Source organism: Hemitrygon akajei, chromosome 4 (assembly GCF_048418815.1).
Source record: "Hemitrygon akajei chromosome 4, sHemAka1.3, whole genome shotgun sequence".
Lineage (NCBI taxonomy): Eukaryota > Metazoa > Chordata > Chondrichthyes > Myliobatiformes > Dasyatidae > Hemitrygon > Hemitrygon akajei.
The window spans coordinates 197,382,044-197,398,995 of NC_133127.1; the positions used below are offsets into that span (position 1 = coordinate 197,382,044).

General features: G+C 42.4%; 1 protein-coding gene across 13 annotated transcripts in view; it reads left to right on the plus strand.

Annotated features, from left to right (window-relative positions):
• Positions 1-16,952, plus strand: part of lipt2 (lipoyl(octanoyl) transferase 2) — a 39,479-nt gene that overhangs the window by 14,580 nt on the left and 7,947 nt on the right. For 9 of the 13 annotated variants that reach the window (XM_073044397.1, XM_073044394.1, XM_073044391.1 and 6 more), the window contains one exon: positions 3,769-4,398. In XM_073044397.1, coding sequence (XP_072900498.1) covers positions 3,769-3,983 — 215 coding nt within the window. In that variant the 3' untranslated portion in view covers positions 3,984-4,398. Of the gene's footprint in view, positions 1-3,768; positions 4,399-6,806; positions 7,334-12,297; positions 12,771-16,952 lie in introns of those variants that run through there. The other 4 variants (XM_073044402.1, XM_073044400.1, XM_073044401.1 and 1 more) reach the window with 3 other exon arrangements.

The following is a 16,952-nucleotide window of genomic DNA, read 5'->3' on the forward strand; positions in this document are numbered from 1 at the left end:
CAAAGATTCAAAGTACATTTATTATCAAAGTACTTAGGCACTATACAACCCTGATATTTACCTTCCTGCGGACAACCATAAAACAACGCAACACCAGGGAACCCATTCAAAGAAAACATTGAACAGCCAATGTGCAAAAAAAAGAACAAAACAAGAAAACAGTAAACAAATGAGAGAATAGTACGCAGAGTCCTTGACACAACGTTCAGTTCAATTTAGCACAGTTAGAGTTAGTGAGTTGTGGGCATGCTATGTTGGTGCTGGAATCATGGAGATACATGTGGCTGCCCAGTACAATCCTCACTAATTTGATTTAACATAATGACGCATTCCTCTGTATGTTTCAATATACAAATAAAGCTAATTTTTAAAAAGATAATGTGCAGGTGAGGATAGTTTAGTACAGGGGGCAACCAACCCAGATGCGAAAGGTCCTTCTTTGCAGACCGCTGCTTTCCTTTGCACAGCAGGGGACCCAAGCTATTTGGCATATGAAGACTAGATAAGGATGCAAAACATGCTCTAAATATTGAACAATTACTTTACCAACTCTAAAGTATCATTGACTTTTAGTTTGTAGTTTCTGTTGGTTAATAATACCTGTATTACCATTGCTAGTTAATTTGGAACATTCACAAGGTTTGCAGTTGCTCAATACCTGTATCCAATTAGTCAATTTCAGCATAAAAAATATCATTACTCTGTTAGAGCTTCTGAAGAGTTTGTAAGTTCGCTTTGTGCAGAGTGTGCTTGAGGAACAAGTGCAAGTTTTTAAGAGTTCAATTAGTTGGAGACAGCAAAGATGCCTCACAAGAGGCATGGTGAGATGGACAGTATGTGGTTAGGACTTGGATAATTGTTTGGCCACTCAAGAATAAGTACGAAAGACAAGTGAAGTAAACCCCAGAGTTCTTCTCATCTTGCCCCATCCCAGTGCACTGGTAATGGCAAGGCAATTATAATCATCAATCTTCTATCAATGAGTCTACAACAGATCCTTGTGTAAAATGAGCAACTGAAGAGCAAGTAAAAAGTAATTTATTTTGGCAAATTGTTTTATTATTGTCACATGTTGGCAGAATTTCAGATGGTGATGAAGAGGCACCCAGGAGCAAGATAGATCAGCTAGTTGAGTGGTGTTGCAACAACAACCTTGCACTCAACGTCAGTAAGACTAAAGAATGAATAGTGGACTTCAGAAAGGGAAAGTCAAGGGAACACACACGAGTCCTCATCGAGGGATCGGCAGTGGAAAGAGTGAGCAGTTAAAAATTCTTGAATGCCATCGTCTCTGAAGATCTATACCTGGGCCCAAGATTTTCATGCAATTACAAAGAAGGCACAACATTGCTGTAATTCATTAAGAATTTAGGAGATTTGGCACTTCACCAAAGACTTGCAAATTTCAACAGATTTGCGGTGAAGGGCATTCTAAATAGTTGCATCACCATCTGGTATGAAAGGGCCACTGCACAGTATTGGAAAAAGCTGCGGAGGATCATAGACTCAGCCAGCAGAAGGGAGCAGGCATGTCACCACCCATCCCGACAGCTTCCAGTACACCTGAATCCAGACATTGTTATGGACACAAGATCAGTTTTATGGGCAGTGAACCTGTGAAAAGCATCTGGCCCAGATGATGTCCCTGGCTATATTCTTAGATGGTAGGAATATCTGCAGACATTTTTAGCCTTTCCCTGCTTCAACCTGTGGTTACCACCAGATAAGAAGACTACTATCTAGAAACTAAAACCTAAAATCCTGGAAATATAATACCAAAGACAAACAAGTTAATGACTACTGTGTTAATGACAAGTTAGTGCTTTAATGACAACTGTCCAGTGGCTCTGACATCTACCATCATGAAATTGCTTCATGATGGTACTGTGCAGAACATTCTGACTGGTTGCATCACCATCTGATATGGAGGGACCACTGCACAGGATCAGAAAAAGCTGCAGAGGGTTGTAACCACAGCCAGCACCGTCACAGATATTAGTCTCCCGAGGATTGAGGACACCTTCAAAAGGTGATGCCTCCAACAAGCGTCATCCATCATTAAGGACCCCCATCTCCCAGGACTTGTCCTCTTCTCATTGGTACCATCAAGGAGCAGGTGCAGGAGCCTGAAGACACACACTCAATAATTCACGAACAGCTTCTTCCCCTCCACCATCCGGTTACTGAGTGGATATTGAACCCATTGACACTGCCTCACTACCTTTTCTTCTTCTTGCTTTCTTTTTTACTACTTACTAAATTTATGTGTTTTTATTGTAATTTATAGTTGTTATGTATTGCAATGTACTGCTGCTGCAAAACAAGTGTCATGACATGTCAGTGATATTAAAGCTTATTCTGAATCCGATTTCTGGCACATGTTAAGGTACTTTGTTTTGTGTGCCATCTATACGGATTCTTTGATCACATCAGTGCATCAAGGTGGTACGAGGACAAAGCAATAATAGAATTCAGATTGTAGTGACAGAGAAAGTGCAGTGTAGTGAAACAGTGGATGAAAGAATAATTTTATTTGTCACATACATTGAAACATACAGTGAAATACATTGTTTTACGTTAAATCAAATCAACAAAGGCTGTGCTGAGGGCAGCCCACAAGTGTAACCCTGTTTCCAGCAGAAACATTGCATGCCCACAACTCACTCAGCATAACCCATACGTCTTTGGGATGTGGGAGGAAATCAGAGTACCCAGAGAAAACCCACATAGTCTCGTGGAGAAGGTACAAACTCCTTATAGACAGTAGTGTGAATTGAACCCCAATCTTACGGCTGGCACTGTAATAGCATTATGCAAACTGCTATGCTACCATGCCACTGTAAAAAAGACAAGCATGCCATATTCCTCCTTTACCACTCTATCAACCTGTGTGGCCACTTTCAGGGTGCTTGTCTCTACTAATCACTTTCCAGCATCTGTCGCTGCTTGACCCCTTCACTCTCCACATCTAGCTCCATCTGCTCTTTTTTTCCCCTGCCTCTTTATCTGACCTCCACCTATACCCACTTATGGCCATGTCCAATACCATCCTCTCACCCCTTCTCCTCATCTGCCCATCACATCCCTCCAGTTCCCCTCCACCCTCCCTTTCTCCCCTAGTCCACAGGTCTCATCTATTAGATTTCTCCTACTTCAGCCGCTTACCTCTTCCACCTAGCTTCTCATTGCATTCCCTCTCCTCCACCCACCTTCCCTCTCACCTGGTCTCACTTGCTAGTTTGTACTCCTCCACCTCACCCGCACCTTATTCTGGCTTCTGCCCCCTTCCTTTCCAGTCCTGATGAAGGGTCTCAGCCCGAAACATCAACTGTTCATTCCCCTCTCCAGATGCTGCTTGACCTTCTCAGTTCCTCCAGCATTCTGTGTGTGTTGCGCCTAGTCTGTACTTGATCTTGCTGTTGTCGAGGAGGCCACTGAAAGCAGTTGATGAGGTCGGAGGAATCTTTGCCTCATCTGTAAGGGTTGTTTAAGACCCTGGATAGTGAAGGTGGTGCAGGGATAAGTGTTGCATTTCTAATGGATGCAGAGGAAATTACCGGGGATGGGGAGGGACAAGGGAAAACAGGGAGTCATGGAGGGAGAGGTCCCTGCATTACGGTGTGTTGAGGGGAAGATCTGCCTGATATGATCCTGTGTAGCTGGTGGAAATGATGTGCTGAGGCTGAGGCAGAGGCAGCTGGAGTGGACAGTGAGTACCAAAGGAATGCTTCCCCTTGCCATATTCTCTCTCTGTCTGTCTCTCCGCAGGGATTCACTGTGGCAGATACATCACCTCTCATGGGTTAGCGCTCAACTGTAACACTGATCTCCTCTGGTTTTCACATATCAGCCCCTGTGGTATAGAGGGGAAAGGGGTTACATCCCTGAGCAAAGTACTGCAGAGGGAAGTGACCATCTCCGAGGCAGTGGAGCCTTTCCTGGAAACATTCGCAGAGCAGTTTAACTGCACGCTGAGGCGCTAGAGGCCATTCGTCTCCAGGCTGACCATCTCTACAGATCTTCACCTGGCCTACAAGCTGTACTGTTTGAAGAGGCTTGAAACTTGTGAGTAGTCTGCAAGGAAGAGTGAAGCTTGGAACAGGACACAAAGATCAAGCATGTTTTGTCCAATAGGATCCTGTTATCTGCTGAATCACACCCCCCCCCCCCCCCCCATTGTCAACCACTACTTGCAACACCGAGTGTCAACGTGAGGATGGTGTTGATCCAAAGTTCTTCAGAAGTGAATCAGAATCAGGTTTATTATCACTGACGTATGCCATGAAATTTGTTGTTTTGCAGCAGCAGTACATTGCGATACACTGCATTTATTGGTTATTTATCATTTTTAATCTCCAAGGTTGAAATACTTGAACCAAATTAAACCATTTGAAGATATCCTGATATGCTGTTTTTTTAATAAATGAATTCTCAACAGGCCCCGCTCATACATGTGATGGGGACTTGTGGGTGGCATGGTAACTGAGCAGTAAAAGCAAGACTTTACAGCACCAGTACTTTGGGCTGAATTGCCACCACTGTCTGTAAGGAGTTTGTACACTCTCTCCGTGACCACATGGGTTTCAGAATGAGAAACAGGTTTAATATCACTGGCATGTGTCGTTGTTACGTACCCTGTAACTGGGTGTCAGACCAGCAAAGACAGAAGTATCCGTTGGAGTCTGGTGGTACCAAAACTAAAGGTGTTTATTAGTAAACTACACAATACAGAATCGGTGAGTTTTTTTAAAGAGATCACCAACTCTTAACCCAGCACGGATGGAGAGTGTGCAAAGGTGCCGGCTGGATTCGAATTCGAGATCTCTCGCCCCGAAGTCCAGCGCTGATGTCACTACACCACCAGCCGGCTATTAACTAGTGGCAGAGGGAAGAAAAAAACCCAATGTGGTTTGTTGCCCTTGTACCAGTTTGCTAATTCCAATGAATATCCATAGATAGCAGTTAACCAATCAGACAGACTCCATTCACATAATGTAATACTTGCACTACAACCAAGTTGTTAGATTGATTAATTGTTATTCCAGATCTGATGCAGCACAAAGAACACACACACAAGATAAAGAACACAATAATGATTTAAAAATTGCAATAAATATAAACATATAAGATAGCTTGTGTACACATATTGATTGTATGTCTATAAGGTGGTGCTAGGCTGTACATAAGGTGACTGGCAGGAAATAAAGTAGTGGTGGAGTTATTGGGTGTAGGTGTTGATCAGCCTTACTGCTTGGGGAAAGTAACTGTTTTGGAGTCTGGTGGTTCTGGTGTGGGTGCTACGTAGCCTCCTTACTGATGGGAGTGGGACTAAAGGTCTATGAGCTGAGTGGGTGGGATCCTTTGTGTTGTTGCTGGTAACTGCAACCACTGGAAAATTCTTAGCAATTACATGTACACAGATACAGTACTGTGCAAATGTCTTGGGCACATATATATAGTTAGGGTGCCCCAATAATTTTGCACTGTATTTGTCAATATGGAGTGAAGAGCGAATTTATAAATCTGACAGGAGCAAAGGGCGGGGGAGAGGGGCTGGCATGGATGCAGATACACCCAGCCCTGAGACACCAGACAAGGTTATTTGATTCAAAACAATTGGTTTATGGATCATCACAGAATGTCTCTGGTTTTTTCTGTTCCTTCCCTTTTCCCAACCATGTGATCCCTCTCTCCCTGCCCCTTTCCCACTCTCGGTCCACAATAGAGACCCATATCAGAATCAGGTTTATCATCACTCGCAAATGTCATGAAGTTTGCTTTTTGCAGCAGCAGTACAGTGCAATACAAGAACACGTGCATACGTCATGGGCAGCCTAGCTGTATATATGTGCCTAAAACTTTTGCACAACCCTGTAATTATATAAAAACACAAGCAAGCATAAGATATTTAAACTACAAGGAAAGTAACAATTACACAGTCTAATCCAAAAGGGATGCAAGCAACTGCAGATGTGGGAATCTGGAGCAAGAAGCAAGCTACTGGAGGAACTCAGTGGATCAAGCAACACCTGTGGAGGTAATGGGAGTGTTGTCCCTGTAGCAGGCCTCGGGTATGTGAAACTCAGCAGTGGGAAGTTAAAGGAATGCCTTTAAATAAAATGGCACAGTGAACAATGCTGTACTAATAATGTTCTAAGTTCATTTACATGCATGAGATTTGGAGGGTGCTGGAAATCCAGAGCAACACACACTCAAAATGCTGGAGGAACTCAGCAGGCCAGGCAACATCTGTGGAGGGGAATAAGCAGCTGATGTTTTGGGCTGAGACCCTTCATGAGCATTCTAGGTTCATTAGGAGGGTCATTGAAATCACTCAATGTATTGCTTGGGTTTTTTCATTTGTAGATGAATCCTAAATAGGTGGGCACATAATGCCACATTTGTGAACTGCTGATGTCTGAGTGAAAATATCCTTAATGTTCTGGGGTTTTTGATGAGGGATGCATTGTGTATTTCCAGGTCGAGATTAGGCATTTCTTGACTGGAACTGGTGGGCAGCATTCTATCCTGGGCAGCAAGTTCTGTTCCCCTCGTATTAGCCCATTTCCACCCTGGGAAAAAGTCTTTGCCTCTCCACACGATCTACGCCTCTTATCATCTTGTACACCTTGATCATTTCCTCTCATTCATTTTCACTCCACAGAGAAAAGCCCTAGCTTGCTCAACCTCCTCATGGTTATTAGGATTGTGAAAAGTGGTGTCATATCGAACAAAGCTCTGAAAGAGCAGCCAACATCAGGACCATATCCTTGTCCACTCATTAAGCTGTTTTCCTCCCTTTACAGATTCTTTGCATCGTCCTGAGAGTTCAAGCGATAGTCTTGGAAAGACCTCCGCAGCGGTGGAGGTTCAGTGTGGAAATGGGTAAGGCCAACCAAAAGGGCTCTGGTGAAGTTGTGTAGGCCAATCTCCTGTTCAGTTTTTGCAGTGGATTGCAGAAGTATTGATGAATTCCAACCATGGCATCAATTTCAGAGGATGATGGAGATGGTAGGTCATCGATGGCCTCTACTCCACTGGGAGCTAAGGGCCCAAGTAAGTAAGTCCACTCGATCTATGGCTCTTATCATCCTCCTGCATCTCAAAGATATGAAGTTTGGTAGATTAATTAGCCAAACTGTAAATTGCTCTTAGTGTGTAGATGAATAGCGGAATCAGAGATGAGTAGGAAGAATAAAATGGGATTAATGTAAATGGAACTTTCATGGTTAGCACAGGTTATTTGAGCTGCAGGCATTGGGACTTCAGCTGCTGGCCTTCACACATGGCTTAGCTACTAAGCCCGGTGGAACCATTGTACTGACAGAAGAAGGGGCAATGGTGGATTACTGGTGCCTTAAAACCAGTTGCTTCGGGCAGAAGGGGCAACGGTGGGTTACTGAACCAGTCACTTCAAGCAGAAGAGGAAATGGCGGGCCACTGGTGCCTTAAAACCAGTCACTTCGGGCAGTAGGGGCTTGGCAGCTCATCTAGGAGAAAGAAAACTCGGATCTCAAGCCTCCACTGCCTTGCGACTATACCCACTCATGGGGAAGGCTTTGAGAGTAAACCCCAAGGAAAAATCCAGAGTTGAAATCTCTAAGACAGTCCTACGTTGAGTTCAACGCTGACTGGAAACTCCTGTAACATCACTGGTGCCAAACTGTACCAGTCTCTGCTGTTCCATTGGGTTCATCAGCTACATGGGGGGGGGGGGGGAGGGGGGGCTGTTGCATGGCAACATCTTGCTCTCCATATCTTACTGCCCTAGCTTGCTTATCAACTTGTGGTGCTGTTTCAACAACATAGACAGGTAGGATGCAACATCAGTGATTGACCCTGATGAATAGAGGGCTTCTGCTCCACTCTGCTGGTATTTAGCATGAGCTGAAGGACCGGTTTCCATGCTCTACTGTAACATTTGCATGAAACATCACCCTTAAGAAGGAAGAATATCAGAAGAATATGAATTTAAACTATGCAGATCCCACATACTGTACCTCTGAAATGGCCAAAACCTTGGACGTATTTACAGATGTTATGTGTGCATATTCCAGAGGATGGCAGTGTTTGCTGTAAATGACTGTGCAAAATTCTGAATTATATGGAATCCCAGAAGAGTAGAGAATGGACAGGGCCACTGGTCACTTGTGTTTATGTCAGCTCTTTGAGAGTTTTCATGCTCGATCCTATTTCCCCATTTTCATGGTTCCTATCATAGATTCAGATTGGTCAAAGTTTCAAAATCTTTGATTAGCTCTAAGGTTTAGTCACAGTCATAATCATTATTATGAAGTTTAAACAATAGGGGGAATACTGTCTCTGGGGAAGTGTCACAGAGACCCAGAAAAGTACAGCATAGGAACTGGCTTTTTGACCTATCTAGTCTGGATCGAAAGCTGCCTACTCCCATCGACCCGCATCTACATCGAGCCCACCATACCCTTACCATCCATATACCTATTCAAACTTCTCTTAAATGTTGGTATCAAGCTCACATGCACAACTTGTGTTGGCAGCTTGTTCCACTCTCTTATGACACTCTTGAGTAAAGAAGTTCCCCCTCATGTTCCCCTTAAACATTTTACCTTTAGCTCTTAACCCACAACATCAAGTTGTAGTTCTACACAACCTCAGTGGAAAAAGTCTGCTTGCATTTACCGTATCTATACCCCTCATAATTTTGAACACCTCTTATCAAATTTCCTCACAATCTTCTACATTCCAAGGAATAAAGTCTTATCCTATTCAATCTTTCCTTATAAGTCAGGTCCTCCAGACATAGCAACATCCTTGTAAATTTTCTCTGTACTCTCTCAAACTTATTTACATTTGTTGTAGGTAGGCAACCAAAACTGCCCACAATACTCCAAACTAGGCCTCATCAATGTCTTTTACAACTTCAACATAACATCCCATCTCCTGTGCTCAGTACTTTGATTTATGAAGGCCAATGTGTCAAAAGCTTTCTTTATGACCCTTTCAACCCGTGATGCCACTTTTAACGAATTAAGGACCTGTATTCCCCAATCCATTTTTCTACCGCACTGCTCAGTGCCCTACCGATCACTCAGTAAGATCCACCCTGGTGGTCCTACCGAAGTGCAACAGCTCGCACTGGTCTGCATTCAATTCCACCTGCCAGTTTTCCATCTGGCCCAGATCCTGCTGCAAGCCATGATAGCCTTTCTCACTGTCCACTACACCCCCAATCTTGGTGTCATCTGCAAAATTGCTGATCCAGTCAACCACAGTATTATCCAGATCACTGGTATGGATAACAAACAACAACAGACCCAGTACCGATCCCTGTGGCACTCCAGTAGTCACAGATCTTGAGTCAGAGAGGCGACTATCTGCTATCACGTTCTGGCTTCTCTCACAAAGCCAATGTCTTCCTCCAATTTAGAATCTCAACCCACGGACCAGGCGTATCCTTTGGTAATTAATGGCATTATGATCTCTAGATACAAAGTGTTTCCCTACACAAACATCTGCCACCAGCCCTTTCTCATTCCCTAATAGCAAATTGAGTATCGTCAACTCTCTCTTTGGGACTTATATGTTCTGATAAGGAAAACTTCCCTGAACACATTTGACAAACTCGATTCCATTCCAGCCATTTACAGACTGGGAGTCCCAATCAATATGTGGGAAGTTAAAATTACCTACTATAACAACCTTATGTTTCTTGCACCTGTCTGCGACTTCTCTACAAATTTGTTCCTCTAAATCCCTCGGACTGTGGGTGGTCGGTAATATGACCCTATTAATGTGTTCATACCTTTCTCATTTCTCATATCCATCCATAATGCGAGTTCTGCATTCTGTCCCGACAGAGCACTGCCTTAACATTTTCCCTGGATAGTAGCGCCACTCCTTGTCCTTTAATCCCTCCCATTCTGTCGCACTAAAACAATGGAACGCCAGAATATTGAGCTGCCACTCCTGCCCCTCCTGCAACAAGTGTCACTAAAGGCTACAATATCATAATTCCAGGTGTTAATCCATGCCCTGAGTTCATCTGCCTTTCTTATGATGCAGCTTGCATTGAAATATGCGCAAGTAAGTACATTCATTGCACCATGCTCAACCTTTCTAACTCCTGACTTTTGTCTGAGGTCTTACCAACCTCTATCTCCACTAACTTTTCTGGCATTCTGGTTCCCATTCCCCTGCAATACTTGCTTTTTCAAAGCTTGCAGAGGGATCTGGACTAGCTGGAAAAATGGGCTGAAAAATGGCAGATGGAGTTTAATACAGACAAGTGTGAGGTATTGCACTGTGGAAGGAAAAACCAAGGTAGAACATACAAGGTAAATGGTAGGGCACTGAGGAGTGCAGTAAAACAGAGGGATCTAGGAATACAGATATTAAGTTCCCTAAAAGTGGTGTCACAGGTAGATAGGGTAGTAAAGAGGGCTTTTGGTACATTGGCCTTTATAAATCAAAGTATTGAGTATAAGAGCTGGAATGTTATGGTGAGGTTGTATAAGGCATTGGTGAGGCCGAATTTGGAGTATTGTGTGCAGTTTTGGTCACCGAGTTACAGGAGGGATATTAATAAGGTTAAAAGAGTGCAGAGAAGGTTTACAAGGATGTTGCTGGGACTTGAGAAACTGAGTTATCGAGAAAGGTTGAATAGGTTAGGACTTTATTCCCTGGAGCGTAGAAGAATGAGGGGAGACTTGATAGAGGTGTATAAAATTATGATGGGTATGGATAGAGTGAACGCAAGCAGGCGTATTCCATTGAGCTTAGAGGAGAAAAAAACCAGAGGACATGCATTAAGGGTGAAGGGGGAAAAGTTTAAAGGGAACATTGGGGATGCTTCTTCACACAGAGAGTGGTGGGAGTGTGGAATGAGCTGCCAGATGAAGTGGTAAATGCGGGCTCACTTTTAACATTTAAGAAAAACTTGGACAGGTACATGGATGAGAGGTGTATGGAGGGATATGGTCCAGGTGCAGGTCAGTGGGACTAGGCAGAAAAATGGTTCAGCACAGCCAAGAAGGGCCAAAAGGCCTGTTTCTGTGCTGTAATGTTCTATGGTTTAAACACCCCCCCACCCCAAAATGGAGCACTAAGAACTAGCAAATCTTCCTGCTAGGATATCAGTCCCCTTCCAGTTCAGGTGAAAACCATCTCTTCTGTACAGGTCCCACCTTCCCTGGAAGAGAGCCCAATGATCCAAAAATCTTATGCCCCCCCACCCCCACCCCCTGATAACAACCTCTTAGCCATGTATTAAACTGAATAATCTTCTTATTTCTGGCCTCATTAGCACGTGGGAAACAATCCCGAGATCACAACCCTGAAGGGTCCTGCCTTTTAATTTAGCACCTAACTCCCTGAACTTACTTTGCAGAACCTCGTCACTCTTCATACCTATGTCATTGGTACCCACGTGGACTGCAACCTCTGCCTTTTCACCCTCCCACTTAGAATGCCAAGGATTCAATCCAAGATGTTCCAGACCTTGGCAACCGAAAGGCAATATACAATCTGGGAATCTCATTCTCATCCACAAAGCCTCCTTTCTGTTTGCCTAACGAATGAATTCCCTATCACCACAGCTCACTGTTTGCCTCCCCTTTCATTCTAAGTCACAGAGGCAGACGCAGTGCCAGAGACCTGACCACTGTGACCTTCCTCAACTCAGTCATTCCCCCCCCCCCCCCAACATTAGACAAAGTGATATACCTGTTGTTGAGGGGGATGGCCACAGGGTATTTTTCACTGGCTGTTTAATCCTTTCCCCTTCCTGACTGTCACCCAGTTTCCTGTGTCCTGCACCTTGGGTGTAACTACCTCTATATGTCTTACCTATCACTCCCTCAGCCTTCTAAATGATCTGAAGTTCTGTAATTCCAGCTCCAACTTTTTAATATGGAGTGTTAGAAGCTGCAGCTGGATGTACCTCCCAAGTGAATTTGTCAGGGACCCTGCCTTCCCACATCATGCAAGAGGAGCATTTCACTATCCTGCCTGGCATCTCTACTGTTCCTAACTAAACAAATATAAAGAAAGAAAAAGAATAAACTGTGGGGAGAAAAAAATCTGTACTTACAGCTCTTTAGCCTTCTCTCACTGAAGCCTTGAAGAGCTAAAGCTTCAAAACCCCACTCTAACTCTGACCACTCCACCGATGGCCGCTCCTCTTGCCCCGCCTTACTTTAATTTATTCTTGTCAATCAGTCCTGAATGCTGATTGGTTGTTGCTCAAAGCACCAAACTGCTGCGAGTTGCTCCCATTTTGCCTCAATCGATGAACCTGAGTAAGCCATGTCTTCTTAGACTTCAGATCTCTGAATTGGCCGTTGCTCAAAGTGTATCCTGAATTAAAGCACCGGCTCTTTGAAGTGGAGCCTGTGCAAAGGTAGGTACAAGTTTGGAACCATCTTGGATGGATGGGAATTGGTGGTTGATTATAGTTAATTTTAAACTTGTTTTAATAGATATTTATTAATCAAATGTGTTAAGAGATATGAAACACAATGTGTACATTCAACAACTAATCCTCTCTATTTTTTAAGGAGATACAAATTAAAACAAAAGTGCACCTTGGGTTGCTGGGATTTAAAAATAATTGAATAGGATAAAATAGTAATAAGATATAAGGGATCTTTTATAAATCACACTTTGTGACTATGACACTGGGACCCTGGTTTCTTTTTTAAAATTTTTTTAGAAAAAAAACAACAACAACTCCAGACCGACCACAACACAATATAAAGAGTATAAGTCAGGACAGTCAAACTCCCAGACTGTGAATACACTTAGCAACAGAGGATAATAATGCCTACTACCAGAAAAAAAAGGGAGCTGAAAGCAAGGGACCGAAAAGAAGAAAAAAAAAGAAAAAAAACCCTAGTCAAGAGGAAGGTTGTGAAAGTACTCAATAAAAGGTCCCCAGACCTTATGGAACTTTAGATCCGAATTAAGAACTGAATAATGAATTTTTTCGAGGTCCAACCAGGCCATAATGTCGTTAAGCCATTGCGCATGAGTGGGCGGGGCAACATCTCTCCATCTAAGGAGGATCAAGCGTCTAGCCAGGAGAGAGGCAAAGGATAGTATTTGGCATTTGGTCGGACCCAGACATAAATCTGTCTCGCCCCAAAAACCGAACAGAGCAATTAAGGGGTTTGGTTCTAGGTGCTGATTCAGAATACCCGATAATGTAGTGAAGACATCTTTCCAGAATTTCTCCAAGCTAGGACAGAGCCAGTACATATGGATGAGAGAGGCCACGCCCCTCTTGCATTTATCACAGAGCGGACTAATGCCAGGGTAGAATCGAGATAGTTTAGATTTAGACATATGGGCTCTATGAACAATCTTAAACTGTAAAAGGCAATGGCGAGCACAAAGAGAGGTTGAGTTAACTGATTTGAGAACTGAGTCCCAGCTCTCCTCGGATAAGGAGATATTTAAATCCTGCTCCCAGGCCATTTTAATTTTATCCACAGGGGCCCTTCGTAAGGCTGTTAGTTTATCTCGGATAATTGATATTAAACCTTTACCTAGTGGATTAATGGAAAGAAATAGGTCCATAGCATTTTTTGCAGGCATTTCAGGAAAGTTAGGAATTAAGGGAGCAATAAAGTGTCGGATTTGGAGATATCTGAAAAAATGAGTGTTAGGCAGGTTGAACTTAACAGAGAGCTGCTGAAAAGAAGCGAAGCGATTATCAATGAAAAGATCTTCAAAATGTCTAATGCCCTTCCTATACCAAACATGGAATGCTGAATCGTACGTAGTAGGTAAAAAAAGGAGATTATGTGCGACAGGGCTAGAAACGGAAAACCCCCGGAAACCATAGCATTTCCTGAACTGAGCCCATATACGCAAAGTGTGTCTAACAAGAGGATTAGCTATTGATCTGGGCAGACTACTAGGGAGTGCAGAGCCAAGAAGTGCAGAGATAGATAATTCTTTAGTGGAGCTCAACTCCATTGCCACCCAGTTAGGGCACTCGGGTTGGCCGTGGAAGAAAGACCAGAAGGTAGCACAACGTATATTAGCTGCCCAATAATATAAGCGAAAGTTAGGTAAAGCCATGCCACCCTCTTTTTTAGATTTTTGGAGGTGGATTTTATTAATTCTAGAGCGCTTATTCTGCCACAGATATGACAAAATAATGAGTCTAAGGAATCAAAAAAAGATTTAGGAATAAAAATTGGGATAGATTGAAATAAGTATAAAAATTTGGGGAGAACATACATTTTAACAACATTAATACGACCTACCAAAGACATAGATAGAGGTGACCATTGTACCAGACTCTGTTTTATAGCATATGAAAGGTTGACAAAGTTTTCACGAAAGAGATCTTTAAACTTCCTTGTGACTGTAATTCCAAGATAAGTAAATTGATTATGGACTACTTTAAAAGGGAGATCACGAAATATTAGTTCTTGTGCTTCTTTATTAATTGGGAAAAGTTCACTCTTATGTAAATTAAGTTTATAGCCAGAGATCTGGCTAAACTGGTCAAGAAGTGAAAACATTAGAGGTAAGGATGTAGACGGATTTGAGAGAAAGAGTAATAAGTCATCAGTATAGAGAGAAACTTTATGCTCAACACCCCCTCTCCAAATCCCGGTCAATTCAGGACAGTTTCGAAATGCTATCGCCAGAGGTTCTATAGCCAAATCAAAGAGAAAGGGACTTAAGGGGCATCCCTGACGGGTGCCACGTTTGAGATTAAATACTTGGGATTTCTGAAAATTAGTTAAAACAGAAGCAGTAGGACACAGGTACAGCAATTGGATCCAACAGATGAAACTTTGGCCGAGGTCAAATTTTTCTAAGACTGCAAAAAGGTAGTTCCACTCTATACGATCAAATGCTTTCTCCACATCGAGGGAAATAACACATTCAGGAGTCCCAGTTGGAGCTGAGTATAAGATATTAAATAGACGCTGAATGTTAAAAAAAGGGAGATGGTTTTTAATAAAGCCTGTTTGGTCATCAGAGATAATGGAGGGAATAACGGTTTCTAATCTATGAGCCAACACTTTAGCTAAGATCTTTACATCAACATTGAGCAGAGAGATCGGCCTGTACGAGGAACACTCTGTTGGGTCTTTGCCCTTTTTTAAAAGAAGAATAATAGATGCCTCATTGAAAGAGGGTGGCAATTTGCCGTAATTAAATGAGTCAGATAATACTGAAAGTAACTGAGGAGAAAGAAGTGAAGAGAATGATTTATAAAATTCTACAGGGAACCCATCAGGTCCAGGAGATTTCCCTGAGGACGGTGCAGAAATTGCAAAAGATAGTTCTTCTGATGATATAGGCGCATTGAGTTTGGCTTTGAAATCAGATGAAAGTGAGGGGATATTCAGATTCTGTAAAAATTGATCAACCGAGATATTGTCATTCAGAGATTCAGAGGAATAAAGCCGAGAATAAAAATTTTTAAATGCGTCATTAATTTCTAAATGATCCAATGTAAAGTCTCCGTTCTCCTTCCGGATCTTTGTAATATGTTGTTTGGCTTTGGAACGTCTCAGCTGATTGGCTAGGAATTTACCAGACTTATCCCCATGAATGTAAAAGCGACTCTTGCTTTCGAGAAGTTGGTGTTCGACAGGTTGAGTGGACAGAAGGTTAAATTTAGTTTGGAGTTCAACGCGCTTCTTGTATAATTCAGGGTTCTTAGTTTGGGCATATATTTGATCCAAATCTTTAATCTGGTTAATGAGGTCTGATCGATCTGCACGGGATCTTCTGTTGAGATTTGCTGTGTAAGAGATTATTTGACCCCTCAGATATGCTTTCATGGCATCCCAGACAATCTGGGATGGCACTTCAGGTGATGTATTAGTGTTAAAATAAAAGGTTATCTGATCCTTAATAAATTTTACAAAATCATCATCCGATAATAAAGTTGGATCAAACCGCCAGTGTTTATTCCTCTGAGGGAGACCAGGAAAGTTCAGACAGAGGGTAATTGGGGCATGGTCAGAAATCAGTATGCTCGTATAGTCACAAGAGTGAGCAAATGGGATAAGTTGGTTATCGAGTAAGAAATAGTCAATTCTAGTGAAGGTATGGTGAACGTGTGAGAAAAAAGAATAATCTCTCTCCGTAGGATGGAGGAAACGCCATATATCAGAGATACCAAAATTAGAGAGAAACGATTGGATAGCTAAGGCAGATTTAGTAGGTGATCTGGTAACAGAGGACGATCGATCCAGTTTAGGATCCAACCAACAGTTGAAGTCACCACCCAGTATAAGAGAGTATGAGTTTAAGTCTGGTAGTGAGGAGAAAAACCGTTCAAAAAAGTTAACATCATCAAAGTTGGGGGCATACAGGTTTGCTAGTGCAACTTTAGTGTTATATAGTTTATCAGAAACAATAATAAAACGGCCATTTGTATCAGATATTTTATTATGGAGTTCAAAAGGAATATTTAAGTTAATAAGAATGGAGACTCCCCTAGCTTTAGCGGCAAAGGATGAATGAAAATGCTGACCCGCCCACTTTGACAGAAGCCGGGGGTTATCAAAACAACGAATATGAGTTTCTTGAAGGAAAGCAATGTCAGCTTTGAGTTGTTTGATATGTGAGAATACCTTCCTCCTTTTAACAGGGTGATTCAATCCCTTTACATTTCAGCTCACGAATTTAAGTGCACTAGCCATTATGCATAAAAGGCAGCAGGCATATAAAAAGTCAAGCAGTACAATAGCAGTCTGGGAGCAGAGATGTAAACATAGATTCATAAAATCAAAACATATACATGTCCTGAGCAATAAAGAGAAACAATAAATACAGTGAGTGATGTTGGAACTGGAAAATCCACCCCACCCACACAACCCAAAACTAGACGGCTACCAAAACAAGTAGCTAGCTCTACCAAAAAAATTAACCCAAATACAACTTCCAGATCTGTGTCATTAACAACAGTTCCGTATAAATACTATAGCAAATAGTAA